Source organism: Amphiura filiformis, chromosome 11, assembly GCF_039555335.1.
Source record: "Amphiura filiformis chromosome 11, Afil_fr2py, whole genome shotgun sequence".
Taxonomy (NCBI): domain Eukaryota; kingdom Metazoa; phylum Echinodermata; class Ophiuroidea; order Amphilepidida; family Amphiuridae; genus Amphiura; species Amphiura filiformis.
In genome coordinates this window covers 10,825,636-10,841,683 of record NC_092638.1, presented here as the reverse complement: position 1 = coordinate 10,841,683, position 16,048 = coordinate 10,825,636, and the positions used below count along the sequence as shown (strand labels likewise).

Genomic DNA, 16,048 nt, shown 5'->3' with positions numbered 1-16,048 from the left:
AAAGCAAAATGTATGTTTAATATATTAATTATTTCATTAATAGCAATTTCCTAAGTTTCCATCCATAAATAACCACAGAGCATTATCTGTTTACAAAATAAGTGTTTATTTTCAATTAGCCATCTTATCAGTAAAACTGATAGGAGGCCAAATTATAGTCAAAAAACAGATTCTTTGTCTGGTAGTCCCGGCAACCCAGTCTGTATGTTGCTCAGTTGTAAACATACACAACAGAAACCGACTGTGAAGGAGCCTATATATGCACGCAAACAACTTTCTAGTACATGTATAATAAAATCCGTTTTTGAGTATAATAAAGAAAGTCATGCATTGGCAACATGAAGGAAATACCTATTGCTAACTTGATAAAATGCATACTCGTAGCCCAATCTTGTACATCATAGCACCCAGTTTGGGTTTGTAGTTTCGAAATGTTGCAATTAAACATTAGTTCTTTCAAATGTGAAACGCTAAAACACAAATCTAGAACAAACAATCATTATATTTAGAAAGATATAGCAAACTTTCCATGATAGAGATTGGACCCAAGACAAAGTACACCCAAATTAGGTGACAATTCAGAATTAAGCCATGGCTGGAAAAAGTACTCTACTTGATGAGATGTTGCATACAAGCTTAAATGAGGATATGAATCACGTGATTCTTGAGATATTGAGTGGTTAAAAAGAAAGAAATGACAAAATGCCATATTATTAAGCACTAACCTGAACATAGGCGGCGGAAAATTTGGCAAGAGGGGACGACCTCCTCTTAAAATCATAATAGAGAAGGTAAAAGCAATAATTGCCCTCAGCATCTTACTTTTTAGCAGGAAAACACACTGTTTTGGCTCCATAATGGTACAATTGCAATTGATCTTCATTTAAAGTTATCAAGTTATTTTATATCTTAATGTGCCCAAGTACCGCATTTTGGATGATTATAACCATAAACATGCATCAAGTATCAATATTTTCATTTTAATTAATTAGTAAATAGATTATTAATTATAATATTATATGTACATATAATCATACAATTAATATTAAAACCCATCTATTTTCCCCCCAATTAATGAACTTTCTGAAACATAGGATTATTATAATGTTAATCGACGGAAAATCAGCTGGTTTTAGGCAACATAGTTATTGGACCAATTCGAACCTTAGGTACGTGTTTGTCTTCTTTCGGTTTTCTTTGTTTTCACTACTTGTTCGTCATAATTTTTTCATGAGCGCGTGCAACTTTCAGGACCGTCGTTTCATCCCAGTGTTTTCCTACGATCATCATCCCTACGGGTAGCTTGTCTACCCAGCCCGCGTTGATGGAAAGTGCTGGGTGTCCAGTCACATCAGCTGCCATAGTGTTTTGTGACATGTTTATGGACTGTGTTACACGATCTAGGAAAGATAAATAAAGAATTAATATTAATCCATAATCAATCAATCAATATATCGATCAACCAACCAACCAACCAATCGATCGATCGATCGATCGATCGATCGATCAATCAAATAATTTATCAATAAATCATATAACAAATTTAGTTCTTTATTTTCATTCTTTCTTTAAACCATGACTCATATTGTTCAGCGTTATCTATGAAAATAAGGGAACTTAGGGTGACGTTGGTTAAACCTGCTTTGTATCTGAGGGCTACACGGTGACGGTGAATGTCTAATGTCTTGCCGGACGGCTTAGGTAAACTGGCACGAGATTTAGGAATTGGGATTATTTTTTAAATTTCTTCATCAGGAATCCTTCCCATCTTCAGCCCACCCCACGGGAGTTGACGATCTACGGGCTCGTAGATTTTTTTTATGGAATCTGTCCAAGAATGTAACGGATGTAAACACCCCCTCATTTTAAAAGTTAGTTTAGTTTGAAAATATATTTTACCTCACAAAAAGGCCGATAACATATAAACCTACCTTTCAATGTCATTTCTCCATCTGTTGGCAGCTTTTGAGCTACGAAAGGAGATGTTGGCATGATGATTACGTCACAATCCTTCAGGACATCATCATAGGATTGGCGTAACAAGCGTCCCAAATTCTGACAACGTCCGTAATATTGTCCATGGAACGTCTCATTTAAGTATGCACCGGTAAGCATTACATACTAGAAAAACGAAATATGTAATGCATTTTAAAGTTTAAAATGCTATGGATGCCACTAGTCATTGGCAAGTTTAAAACTTTTTCTGAATCCTAATAATGAGAGGAATACAATTAGATGATTTTTATCCATATTCCACCAATTTTGATATTTGAGGCCTGTACTTACGGCCATTTTGAAAATATGCAAATTAACTATGTTGTTAACTGTTGCACCAATGAATGGATGCTACAATTGTCATGATGGTGACGTTTTGGCATTTAGCGATCCATATACATGTAGAGATTCATTTATTTCGGTCCATGTATTTCGATCTTTAACTAGGTCTTGCTTAAGAGATGCAGCAGCAGCTTGTCTCTCTTCTCTAAGCTCGATTAAGCATGTTAAGGGTGATATCGATCGATAGCTTACAATATGAAAGTATTTGCCAGTCTCTGAGTGATGTCATCATTTCCTTCCTTATGGGATTTTCGTGGCTTATTCGCAATTTCCAAACATAAATAAGCGCTTCATGATTCAAACCAAATTTTCCGTTTCACATAGTGACGGAAAGATTTAGAGCTAGCTGTATCCTATAATTCTATAATATAGATACACTTTAATAGTTCGAACCTTAAAATTAATTTCAAATGGAATTTGCACAATGAGAGATAACAGTGAACAGGTTAAGGAGTGTCTTGGAAACGTAGTTTGTCCTTCACGTTCGCCACTATGTGTTACGACCGACAAATTTAAGATATAGCATGATTAAAATCGAAAATGTTGACCCCGGTATGGACCTATATTGTATACCTTGAATGTGTCTGACAAATGCTTGGTATCATGCTTCAAAGCCGCTCCTGCCGTCTTCATGCTGTTACTTGCATAATATCCTTTGAAACCAAGTCCTTGAACTTGAAAAATGAATCAAAACGAGATTATGAAGACAGTGTTTGTGGAACTATGTATGCTTGGGTACATGGTGCATTTAGTTTTGGGTAAATAAACCACGAGACAACTACGTCTTTCGGAGCAACATGAGTCGGTCTCATGTACAGAGAAATCAGTCAGTCAGTTAGTTTCGAATAATTGCAAATCATTATCTAATCAATCTCTCTATAATTCTAATATCAGTGATTATATTGAATTGGCCGTATGAAGACTTGTTTGACAAGTCGTCAAGTCGTCGGTCATACAAGGAAGGGTGCGTGGGGTTGGGATGGTGGTTTTGTCGGTGTTTTGATTTGTCATAAAAGGACTGTTCAGAAAAAAAAATATTACAGGTAAGCTATTGCGAGAAAGGGATCAATATATTATTTGTTTTTATAAAAATGATAGGCCAATGTAGTACTTGAATGACACACATAGTATTGTAGATAAAGCAGAATGTGTTTGAAGCTTACATAACGTTTCTTCTCTTAGCGACGGCTTCAAAACTCGTTCGCCGGGTGACCGGCGGTTTTTCTGAACAATAGAGAACACCTCATATCCCATATTATTCTAATATTTTAGAGTAATGATATAAATGATACAGTTTAACCAAAATTGGATCAGGACACTATATTACTTACGCGATCCTCTGACCATAGTGTGATAAGCACCTTCAAATCCAAAACCTGCCCAAATGTCGACAGCTGAGAGATTTAAAATATAAAAAATAATAGACAAATGACTCTTTTGGTTGTTCCTATACAATCTGTATCAAGTTGTTACCCATTTAATTTCCGGTGATTATGGACAAGACATCAAAATGAAGTTATATATAATGCCACCTAGCAAGAGAATCCTGTGTAACATTTGAAAAAAAACCACAGCTTTTCAATAAGCATATTTTGCTCAAAATTATATTACTTTTGTTGCTAACAACTTCATTTTAAGAAATGTCAAAAAACCGTCCGTAGAATGGAGTGTCAAGGTTAAGAAAAAAAATACAAATATAAAATATTATTATATTCTCTAAACGAGGCATATAAACACATTTTTTGTAGATGTGCTTATCTTAGTTTATAATATGTATGTTTATTTTTTATCTTTACTTTTTAGATCTTTATTTTTTTGCTTTTGAAAACAGTAAACTTAAAAATGTCGTAAATAGTTAATGTCAACGGTACGTAGTTATGTCATTATATCTGACAGCTCCGTAGCATGATTGTTTCCTTTGGTAGAAGTAGAGTTTACTCACAATGTTTATGTATTGGAATGGAAACATATACAACCTGGGCTCCAATAGTTGCCAATTTCCGTGCTGCTTCTTTTACAATTCTATCTACAGCCTCCTGGGATGCTTCGTGTCCGAATCCCTCCTTAAGAATCCCAATCTTCAATCCATTTAAGTCTTCCACTTCAATCTGGTACGAAAGTGGACAAATAGTTAGTTTTTTTAATAGTACAATATACCAACATATCTCACTATACTTTTGGTAATAAACATACCTTCTTGGTGTATTCAGGGACTACAATATTTGGCGGCTGACGGTGATCTAATCCGTCGTCATATCCAGCAATAACCTTGAAAGAAATTTATAAAGAATAAGCACTGATTATTTGACTGGTTGTAATAGCTTGGAATAGTTTTGCTCATTCCATTTCAAAGATTTAACACCCTTTCTCTGTTACGGTCGGCGGATAGGTGTAGCTTACCGCTTTAGTTATCACTTTGCACCACAGAGGTCCAGGGTTCGAGATAACTTACTCAATCTTAAGTTCATACACGCTATTGAAGATTTTACCTAGATACTCTGCTTTCCTCTTACATCAAAACCACCGGCCGGATGTGAACTCAGTTTAGTAAGTAGTACTGTGGTATGGTCAAAGCCTACTTGACTTGGCCCTCACCAAGTTATTTAAATCGCACTGTCTTGAACTTGCATCACTTTATTTACGATCTTTGCACGTATTTACTTGTTCTCGCAGTATCACTACCAACATTGCTAAGCCTTTCCACCAAGACACTGACTAGTTGCGATTGGTCGAGTACCAGCTGTGCACTCAGGGAGTACAGGGGAAAACTTTCACCTTTCAAATCGCCGACTTTTTTCACTCTCTCAATGTATGATGTTAGTTTGTCCGAGCCCATAAAATTAAGAAATGGTCACTTCGCTAAGGCCTACCTCCAGCATCAGTGCACAATCATGAACCGTCCTTGCCATAGGTCCTAGGTGGTCAACCGATGGTTCGATTGACCCTGCTCCTGTGTACGGAACAAGACCCCATGTAGGCTTCAACCCAACACAGCCATTCCAACAGGATGGGATTCGAATCGAACCACCCTGATCACCACCAATGGCCATATCAACAACTCCTGCCATGACCTAAACGTCAAGAGAACATAATGTGATTTTATGAACAACTTATTTATGTTTAGGCTGTTTATTAATGTTTATTTACGCCAACAGGTGTCAAATGTGACACGATCTGGTCCATGAGGGCCAAAGGTGGTATTGAGATAAAGGCAAAAAATATGGAGTAAAAAACAATAAAATACAATAAAATACATAAGAAAATACACATCACAAAACCTCATAACTTCAGAACCAAGTATGCTAGAAATTTGGTGTTTTCAGTTTAAGATAGCCTAATGTTACTACAAAGTAATAATTATAATAACTCAATTTTCAAAAACGCCTCCTTTGGTCCCATGGAGCAGACACAGCAAACACAAAAACGTTTTAAAAACGTTTTAAATAAGTTATATTTTGGCACTTGGTTTAGGTAAAAACGTTTTAATAACATTAAAATGTCGGGTTATATAAAGGTCATGATAACGTTTTAAAACGTTTTGCATGAAAACACACTACAACAATATTTTTAAATGCTTTCAAAAAATGTTATTGTAATCTATTTTTGCAAACATTTTTGCAAAATATTGTGTCAATACTTAAATAACATTATGTTAAAATATTTGAAACAAGCAAAGACAGAAATGTTCTTAAAATGTTTTTTTTCAAAACCTTTTAATAACATTTAAATATTTTTAAATGCTTTCAAAAATGTTATTGTAATCTATTTTTGCAAACATTTTTGCCAAATATTGTGTCAATACTTAAATAACATTATGTTAAAATATTTGAACCCAGCAAACACAGATTAAGCTAACTGGACTGCTATAAACAGCGTTGTTCACTGCCTTTTTCTTGTTATTTGCAATAGATTTGAAGGTACTTTATCTCTATCGGTTATATAATGCTATTATGTTATATATTCATTTCTCATACCAGTACAGCGCTCCCGCTACTTGACCCTCCTGCTGAGCGTGTTTTATCATGGAAGTTGAACACTGGTCCATAAGCTGAAGTGAAGCTACAGCCGGAGAAGCACAAGTTATCACATCTTGCTTTGCCTAGAATAGTTCCACCTGAAATCAAACAAACATATTATTTAATCAAAGAACCGAGCTAATATGTGATGCGATCAAGCAAAATCAGTCGGAACTCGGAAATATTGATTTTGAGATATAGCCAAACAAATGAAATATTTCTATTTGTTTCCTCTTGTTTTGGAAAATCTTTAATTGCTCATATCTTTGGAACTGGTTGTTCAATTTCAATGGGGTTTTCTGCAAATATCCAGCTTTGTAAATGCTTTTTCTATCCTGTAAGAAACTGAAAATTTATTATTGCCGAATTCCGACTGATTTTGCTTAATCGCATCACATATGTACCGTTCTTCAAAGATACTTCCAAAAGAAATTTATCAAAGTGTCAAACCTGTTAATATAGCTTACGGTCAGTTTCAAAAAGAGTGGTTTGAAAACCTCGGAAAGTCACAATCCTGATAGAAAAATATTTCTTGCTCACTTGCCTAAGTGAAAAACTAAGCATGAAGTGCTTTAATTACATCAAAATTATGTTTTTATAATAAACCAGGTGTTCCACGTTTATTCACCGTGTTCACCGATCGAGTGATGGCTGTCGTCAATGTATATCATTGTATCATTGACGTTTAAACTGTGTGTATATCGCTACTCGTTTTTCATTATACGTCTTATTTATACGTCCCAGCTGCGTGAGGCTCCGCTCAATAACGATCAGCGAGCTAATCACATGCATTGAAGATAAAATAAGTGAAATAGGCTACTTTTTTCAATTTCTCATTTCTTTGGCTCGAAATTAAAAGGAGTCATATAAATGTTATCAGTGAAAACTAACATTTGGGGGAAAATAAATACAAATCGTTTCCTTTATGGAAATCGCACGTTGTTGCCTGGACAATGTTTTTTTTTATCACACAATCAGTTAAAATCAATAAATGAAAAAGAAAATGAAAGTAAAAACTATTGTTGACAATTATTCTTAAGCAAACTTCCAGCCTCGCCATCATGAGTGGAGTGATCGTGACCCTTTGGTGCATTAATGTATTCAAGTAAATTATTTATTAAGAATTTTGAGGAAATGAAACATTAAATGAATACTGGTATTTACCATTTGGCCAACATCTGCTTGTGGATATTTATTTCCCACAACGGGGAATGCATGCCAACTAGATTCTGGATTTCACCATGAAAGTGAGTAAAATAACTTATAATATAAAGTAGCAGTTTCCCTTGTGGTAACTTACCAGCATCCACAAGTCTCGTGACCACAGTTGCATCCACATCAGGTACAGTGCCTTCCAAGGCTCGACATCCATTCATCATTGGTACTCCAGCTACCATAACATTGTCCTTTATTGCAATCGTTTTGCCTGATAATTTACCATTATCGGTCCCTTTAATAGTGGATTTCCAGTACCTTAAAAATATTTAAACGCAGAATTAGAATGACCATCCTTGTGAAAAAAAAAACTTAGAGCATGCGTACGCCACGCAATTGCTAGTTACATAAAATAAGCATCAACTTTGAATATGACGGACATTGCTTCAAGATAAACCTTAATTAGAATTTGCGCGAAAAAACACTACTTTATTCCACAGTCAAAATGAAGTAGGTGCTTAAAGGGAAGCTCATATGGCAACTTTTTAAAATATTCCTGTTGGATAGATTGAGCTGGTTTGCCGGGCGAAATCTAGATGAGGGACACTCTGCCCCTCCTCTTGCATAATAAGCTACATTGACAGTTCTGAAACGGAACAACTAAAAGAAATACGGATGCTGGCTAATGTGCTTCGTCTAAACAGTCGCATCCAAAATACATGAAAATGAACAATACTTTACCATATGTGTATATTGGCCAATTTGTCTAATAGAGATCAAAAATACAAACATTATTTTACCAGGCATTATAAGGGTTTTCTTCAGCAGAAGGTCTGTAACCCGGTGTCCGTGGGTACTTTACGGGCAAAGTTGGTTCCACGAGATGGTCAATGCGGTTGAAACCCTTCAGAGCACCATTTATAAGAGTATGGCATTGTTTTAGTTCGTCGTCGCTGAGTGAATAATTCAGACGTGTCGCCAATGCTGACAACTCGGACGTAGTTGGTCCAGGAACCGTCGGGTCACTGAACAAGTCTGTTATAAAGAGAATGGTGTTCTATCTCATCAGTGCTGCAAATGTTCATGAGGTCAAAAACGTGTAAGATTATTATACTTGTAACCTTACACGTGTAAGATGGCATCTTACACGTGTAAGATTGCATCTTACACGTGTAAGATTGCATCTTACACGTGTAAGATTGCATCGTATTCGTCTTATAATCTAACGGGTTGCTTAAATTGATGAATCATGAACCCATATTTAAACCCAAAACCACCAATCATCTTACGCGTAATTATCTTCGACCAATGACATCTCGCCATAGCATTTCTTACACGCATAAGAATTGCCTATTAGGGATGGACGGTATTCCCATTTGACTAGTACATACGACGAGCGTCGTATAATCTCAGCCTCGATATCGATATGCACGAGACTGTATGATATTATTGTCCCGTGCATTTTTAATGAATAAAACATCCCACCTATTTAGATACCTTATATAGGTCCCAAAGAGCAAGAAAATCTTTGGTGGACAAATCTGAGGTGTGGCAGAGGGCGGCCATCTTGATTTTCAAAATGGCCGCCGTTTTGATATTTATTTTTAATATAACTTGAGTTGCGAATATTCACAGTGATGTATCGTTCGAGTCCACTTTTTGTCGGACTCGGACTCGGCTCGGACTCGGACATAAAAAGACTCGGCTCGGCTCGGACTCGGACACAAAAGGACTCGGACTCGAAGCCGAGTCCGGTCCGAGTCCATGCAATTAAATCCATGTTAAATGTGAACTGATTATACCTAAAAATGTCAAAATAGATCTAAAATTTGATTTAGAATTTGTTGATTTCACTTTATTTGTCATTTTTCCTTTTTTTGGGGCTGTCAAATAAGTCATCTGTCATGTATCTTACATATCCACCATATTATTAAGGTTAATATCTGTGAATTAGCATAATCATATTATTGTTAGCATTGATGAAATAAACAGGTTAGGTCTTGATAATTAATTATGCATAATTTTAATAAATACTGTATAAAAATATCTAAAACTTCTTTCATGGAACTTTCTAGTTCGTGAAACTCAGTGAAAAGGAGAAAAAGTGCACACTGGGCCATGCAGTATGCACATGGCAGCTCATCCTAGTGTATAGTAAGCTTGTGCTCCTCCTATACATGTATGGGTATTAGGGTGATTCACAAAAAATGAAATTGGTATTTTTCAACGGGACACCCCCTCATTTTGTTCATTTTGGTAATAAAATTATACCTGCAAAATATGAAAAAAGTTCAAAAAAGTTTAGGGGGTGCTACCGGTCAATGAACTTTTGTACACAAAGTCAATGGGATTTTTTGTCAAAAATTTCAAATGCTTATTTCAGGGCCTAAAAAGTCTACCAGGCTTGCAAAACTGAAGTAAATGTTCAATGATATACCTAACTTTGTGAAAACATGGGTTTTTACCAAATTAAAGTTCATAGTTGACAGTAATAATAAAATGTTTCAAAAGTGACAGAGGGAGTGTAGCTCAAGAAAAGAATACCCTTGGATATCCCCTGGAAATCCCACCAGGCACCCCAAATTTATACCTTATTGAACTGAACTGTTGATAAAAAAAAGATTAAAATTCTTCACATATTAGTTTGCCCCAATGGTGATACCAGCTTTTGAAATCTTATGTAATAGTAACTATCAAAATCCATACATCTGTATCAGGGGTGGTCATTATGGCCATACCTGATGAAGATTTGTATTGTTTGAATTGAATGACCACAGGAAGGATTAGATTCACCATGGTTGAAAAGAAATGTATATAAATTGGGGTCACAACATTGGATATTACCATAATATTTTGGCTGTTCCAGCAACTGCCTTGCCCCAAATGTAACAGTTTTCACAAAAATGCAATTTTCTGGAAAGCGGGTTAACATTTTTACAATTTTCTTTAGCATTTATTTCAAGGACATTACTCACACTATGATCAAATATTTTTGGCACAATCAGGGAAAATTAACATGGCTTTTTTGTGTTGTAAAGAAAATGGCTCATAAATCCCATTGACTTTGTGTACAAAAGTTCATTGACCGGTAGCACCCCTAAACTTTTTTGAATTTTTTCATATTTTGCAGGTATGATTTTATTATCAAAATGAACAAAATGAGGGGGTGTCCCGTTGAAAAATACCAATTTCATTTTTTTGTGAATCACCCTAATGGGTATGGTTATTACATAGGGTATTTTACATTCTGTCGGTTGCTCGCGATAGATTCGGCTATTCCATCTTGCGCCCTCAGACACAGGGGACACTTACCGTTGTACTCAATGGGGGAAATCACATGTCATATGATAAATATACCTCTTTGTGAAATAATTTTAAAAGTTTGATTTCTTATCAGAGGGTGTCCCCTTTGACAGATGTGAGAAATGGGTAAGTGCACTAGATGGAACAACCCTGACCGAGAGAATACATACATGTATAGCTTGTATGTGTTCACTATTCGCTGCACATTTGTTCAGTTTTTACTTTACACGTACGTGTAAGATACAATCGTACGCGTGTAAGATGCAGTTTGTCTTACACGTTTTATGGACCACTTGGCCTAGAATGTTGACAATCTACTACAGTACGTGTTCAAAAACGATAGTACCTAGTGAGTATATATTAATTGCACATCATGAACAACAATAAAATTCCTATCCTATAAAAACAATTATACAAAATATAAAGATACATAAAAAAACAAAACCACACACACCGAACACCAAAAGCACAGCGACATGGAGGAGATGAATAAATACAAGCAGGTAAAAAACATTCATACTGCAGTTACTGTCCGTTTTCCTATACACAATACACAGTGCTCTTTCCCATTGACGCGTGACCTTTACAAATAGCCCTACGTTAACAGTATGGGGATATGACTAGTTAACGTCGCTGTGTGAAGAATAACCGGGCAAGATTAAAAGTACTCTTCTAAGGTTCTAGAAAATATAGTTTTTTAACATGTCCTAAATTTTTAGCTAATTTAGATGTTTGGAAATATTCGTACTTTGGTGTTTTAGTTAATGTTATAGGTAATAGTACATTGCCTAGTTAACGTCGCTGTGTGAAAAATAACCGGCCAATATTAAAAATACTCTTCTAAAATTCTAGACAATATAGTTTTGTAACATGTCCTAAATTTTTAGCTAATTTAGGTGTTTGGAGAGGTTCGTACTTTTGTGTTTTAGGAAGGATATGTAAACGACAGATAACACCAAAAATATGAAGAAATTATTTCCAAACCGTGTTAAGTCAACAATCATTATGTTGCTCATTTTCAAGAATGCTGGTTTACAAAAAGCACGCCATTGTCTCATTTCGTGAACAATGGTACACATACCATTGTTTCCTTTCGTTTCCTTTATAATCGGTTACCCAACTGAAGCTTTAATACAAACTTTATTGCGATATCGCACATGAAAACAGTCACATGTGCACAGCCAGAGAAGATGCGATTTAATCAGTTGAGCTGCGTCAATGAGTGTTAACGTGGTTTAATAGCTTTTAATGAGGTTAAGTCCTGCAAAGGTCGAGATGAATTCTACTGTAGACATGACTGCATCATGTTCTTTTTTCAAAGCTGTGTCTGTTACGTTGATGTAATACTGGCACTAATAGTTTGCCGAAAACCTCTGACATTGCTATAGTATAATTCAATTTTATCATTGGCTGTATTAATCTTATAAACAACCATCATTCCTTGCATTGTGTTTAAAGATATATAATAAGATACATACAATGAATCACATGCCGTCTTATGGCAACTTTAATTTGATTATCAAATGTAGTAAACTTGTGTTGTATTTTGTTTTGAATCTTTTTTTCTATACAGTATGTTGATTTCATTTTTAAGTGAGGTTTTTGCTGCAATATGTTTATCTTAATGCTCGCTTTGATAACATTAAAAAAATAAGTGTCGCCATTCATATAGCGTCGTTTCAATGTGTTTAAATCGCATTTATATTTATTACGCTGCCATCAGGACATATCACAACAAAATTAAAAAATAACTGGACATAAAATAACAAAAAAATTATAACAATGGATATGAAGTATACTTTATATACTGGCAAAACTATGCACTAGCGACACTATACATGTAATTTAGACATATGTCTGGCCTATTTACGCCCGAGTTCAAAGAGCACCGTTTTATATATCACACAAATATATGTACATGATAACAATAGTGATCTAAAAATTATAATTTATATTATATACTCGTATTATTTCAACTTACTCAATTATAATAATATAACTATCACCTACGGTATTATAAGCTTTCTTTGTTAGATAAGAATGGTAATCTATTCAATAATTGAAAAAAAAGTAACTAACTTACCTGCCTTCTGTTCCTCATTTTCTTTGCTGGACTCAGCCATGTTGATAATATAAAGCAACTAACGTGTGCTTATCATCGACCTGTGTATTTATAGACCACTTGACATCACTGTTTATCAACAAAGGCGAGGGACTCATCTGTCGATATGGTCGAACGAGCCGCTACACTGTTCAATGGCTTTCCTGTACCATATGAAATGTGGCGGGCGATTTAAAATGCACATGCCCTTAGCAGACTACGATGCGTACGCACACTGCAGGGCAAAGAACAATGGAAAATGCCATAATGCGCGCGCATACTGCCGGGCAATGACGTCACATGGCAAGTATATATAGGCCTATAATGTCGAGTCTCCCAAATGTAAGGGACTGGCCATATCTTTTAGCATAGGCAACTCGGTAATTCCTAATATGCTGATTTATAATGCCAGGGATTTTATTTTCACGCGAAAAATCTAAAGGCCTATGTACCACCCAAAAGTCATTCAAATTTCAATACGATTTGTGGGCACAAGACCATTGTCCTTTTTAAAATACTAATGACTCTCCTTTCTGAATACGAGGGGAGCTGAGTTTTTGGCTTGGCTTGGGTGGTGGATCGAAATGTTTTACGGCAGGGAAGGGACGAAAACAACCGAAACAGGTTCCATTACCATACATGTAATGCCCATCCTCTCACTCTAGGAAGGCAAAAACAATACCTTTCCTGCAAATAACGATTAGGAGCAAAATTGTGATCCTATCCTTAAAAGGGCATTTCGTGATCCACAGCCTCATCCCCCCCCCCCTCACTTCTTTAAAAAAAAGTTGAGATTTTTATACCACTGGAAACCTCTGGCTACCGATATTTTATGTACCAACATTTCTTGCAGATTAATTCGTTTAGCAAAAATATCGTCAAATTTGAATTTCGTCCTGGTATACCAGTGGCCTATGTAATACAATCATGCATAACTCGCAAACGCTAAATCTGAATTAACTGAAATTTTGGGAATAAGCTTTTTTCGTGAATATATACTGACAAATGTCACAAAAAGAGGATGCTAGGATCACGAAATCCTCCTTTAGAACCTGTGGTAGATACTTTTGCACCACCCTAATAACGCCTTCTTGACAGGAGTACGTTACTAGTAGATAAGTTAAGATCTACCAAAAAACGTTTCAAAACGTAAAAAGTGGCCAAAGTTTCAAAAATCTTTCCTGTGTGGCTTTTCACACTTTTTAAACTTGGTCCCATTTAGTAAAGTAGCAATAACATGAAGAATGAGTCCTAATTTTTACATGCAACAATATAGCTTTAATTCATTCATTAAAACTCATGTTTTGATCGTATATGGCATTTTATCTGAAATATATTTTGATTATACACAGTCACTTTACACACCTTTTTGTGTGAGATATGTTTATAGGTTACATGTATTATTCTTCCATCTAAGCCAACTTGCCACGGTCTACCATTTATGTAAAATAAATATATATTACCTTTTAAGTTATATTATGTTGGTAGACCGTTATTGCGTCATTCTTGTTATACATATCATAAATAAATTTGCACGACTAACAACGGTTCTCCTGCAGTGTAGTGGATTCGTTACTGGGATTGTGATCAGGAGGTCTAGAGTTCGAATCTCATTTGCGCAGGTGTTTTTTTCATTTATCCCTTTTTGAAATTTCAGATAACACCTACCACGGCAGGTTTATCGATTCTTATTTAAAAAAATAATACTCCATTATGAAATCTGTGAGATAAATTAACAATGTCTCACGATACTGGTTATGGCTTACATTTTATATACTCCTATTTGGACACAAATAACGTAATGTATGTGTTTTGCATCAAAACAAAATAATCATAATAATTTTGTATCAGAAAATGAAGCTTACATTTTTTCAGTGTCAAACAACCATTTGTGTCAGGTTGTTGACAGGTTAATTAGTATTTCTCATTCATTTGGATGAGAAAGTTGTACAGAAATGAATTCCTCATTTAAAACAATGTGACAGTTGGTTGACACGTTAATTAACATTTCTCATTTATTTGGATGAGAAAATTTCATAGAAATGAGAAAATTTTCAATTCTCATACTTTTGTCAAAGACATACGCCACTGAATATACGCATATCGTAAACTGTTATTGTGGTTGATTGTGTGCATTAAACACCACATACTCAAGCTACCTTAAAGGTCCGTATCATTCCCAGGATTTGCTTATTGTTGAGAGTTTTTGGTATCACAATAGATCAATTTTTTTCTCATTTTCATCCTGAAATTTGATGTTCCAAATCGATGTATTTCTGAAGAAATCATCAAAAAAAGTCTTTTTGTTGTTTTAATGTGTAGTCCTGCAGGGGACATGTTCTCATTTAATGTATTCCTACTGGGAAATAAGTTTTGCTGTGGAAGTCCTATATTATTTTCACCTAACTATACATCCTACGACACAATGCGGTATGAATTGTCTGTTTTGTTCGAGCAAAAGCAGTTCATGTAACGTCATTTATCACCATTGCTATTTCATTGCGTTAAACAGCTGTCCGAGTGTTTTTCTTATGGATAATACCCAGCGAACAGCATAATGTTTTTAAAACATGATAATGAATGTTTTTTCATGATAATGAAAGTTAAAATATTTTGATAACATATTAATGTCGGGTTATCATGGTTATATAAAAGTCATGAAAACACTTTTTATATTCGTTTTATACTGAAAAAATAATACAACAACATTTTAAACCAAAACTCGAAATGCTATAGTAAAAAATAATTATTATTTGACAAACCTTTTGAACAAAATGTTTTTTGAATGTTATAAGAACTTTTTATACCCTTGACATTTAACGTTTTCTGTAATATATTTGTGGTTGATGGGTAGTGTTAATCGAACGAGGCATATTGAATTATATATTTTCATTTTGTTTTCAAAATCATTTATATGATAATGGGGTTTATTTATTGCTGTTCGAAAACATACACCTTGGAGGAATTGAGACGAAGATTCACCCATGTGCAATAAGCCAGGTCTGTTACGACTTAATGTGCATGCTCAGATCAATCAACCCAAATTTTCGCTTCAATAACTAATTGTATCTAATGCGCATAAGCATTTTACCTGACAACAAACCGAACTTTCTTTTAATTGCAATATCATACCGAT

The 16,048-nt window shown here is 35.0% G+C and overlaps 1 protein-coding gene across 1 annotated transcript; it reads right to left on the bottom strand.

Annotated features, from left to right (window-relative positions):
- Positions 1-1,158: 1,158 nt before the first annotated feature.
- On the bottom strand, positions 1,159-12,934 carry LOC140163480 (amidase-like). The gene is made up of 11 exons (XM_072186794.1): positions 12,895-12,934; positions 8,309-8,543; positions 7,654-7,826; positions 6,312-6,451; positions 5,208-5,408; positions 4,531-4,605; positions 4,280-4,445; positions 3,669-3,731; positions 2,911-3,011; positions 1,932-2,121; positions 1,159-1,400 (listed from the first exon to the last, which is right to left on the bottom strand). Exons 1-11 carry the CDS (start codon positions 12,932-12,934, stop codon positions 1,207-1,209), a joined length of 1,578 nt encoding a protein of 525 aa, XP_072042895.1. The 3' UTR covers positions 1,159-1,206.
- Positions 12,935-16,048: the final 3,114 nt, after the last annotated feature.

What these genes read in the sequence shown, in the direction of transcription:
- LOC140163480 (XM_072186794.1), bottom strand. Translation starts at nt 12,934, where the DNA reads ATGGCTGAGTCCAGCAAAGAAAATGAGGAACAGAAGGCAG. An exon ending in CATTCCAATACATAAACATT is followed by an intron (nt 3,732 to 4,279) that starts GTGAGTAAACTC and finishes TAAATCTCTCAG; the next exon opens with CTGTCGACATTTGGGCAGGT. An exon ending in ATTTGTCAGACACATTCAAG is followed by an intron (nt 2,122 to 2,910) that starts GTATACAATATA and finishes TCGTTTTTCTAG; the next exon opens with TATGTAATGCTTACCGGTGC.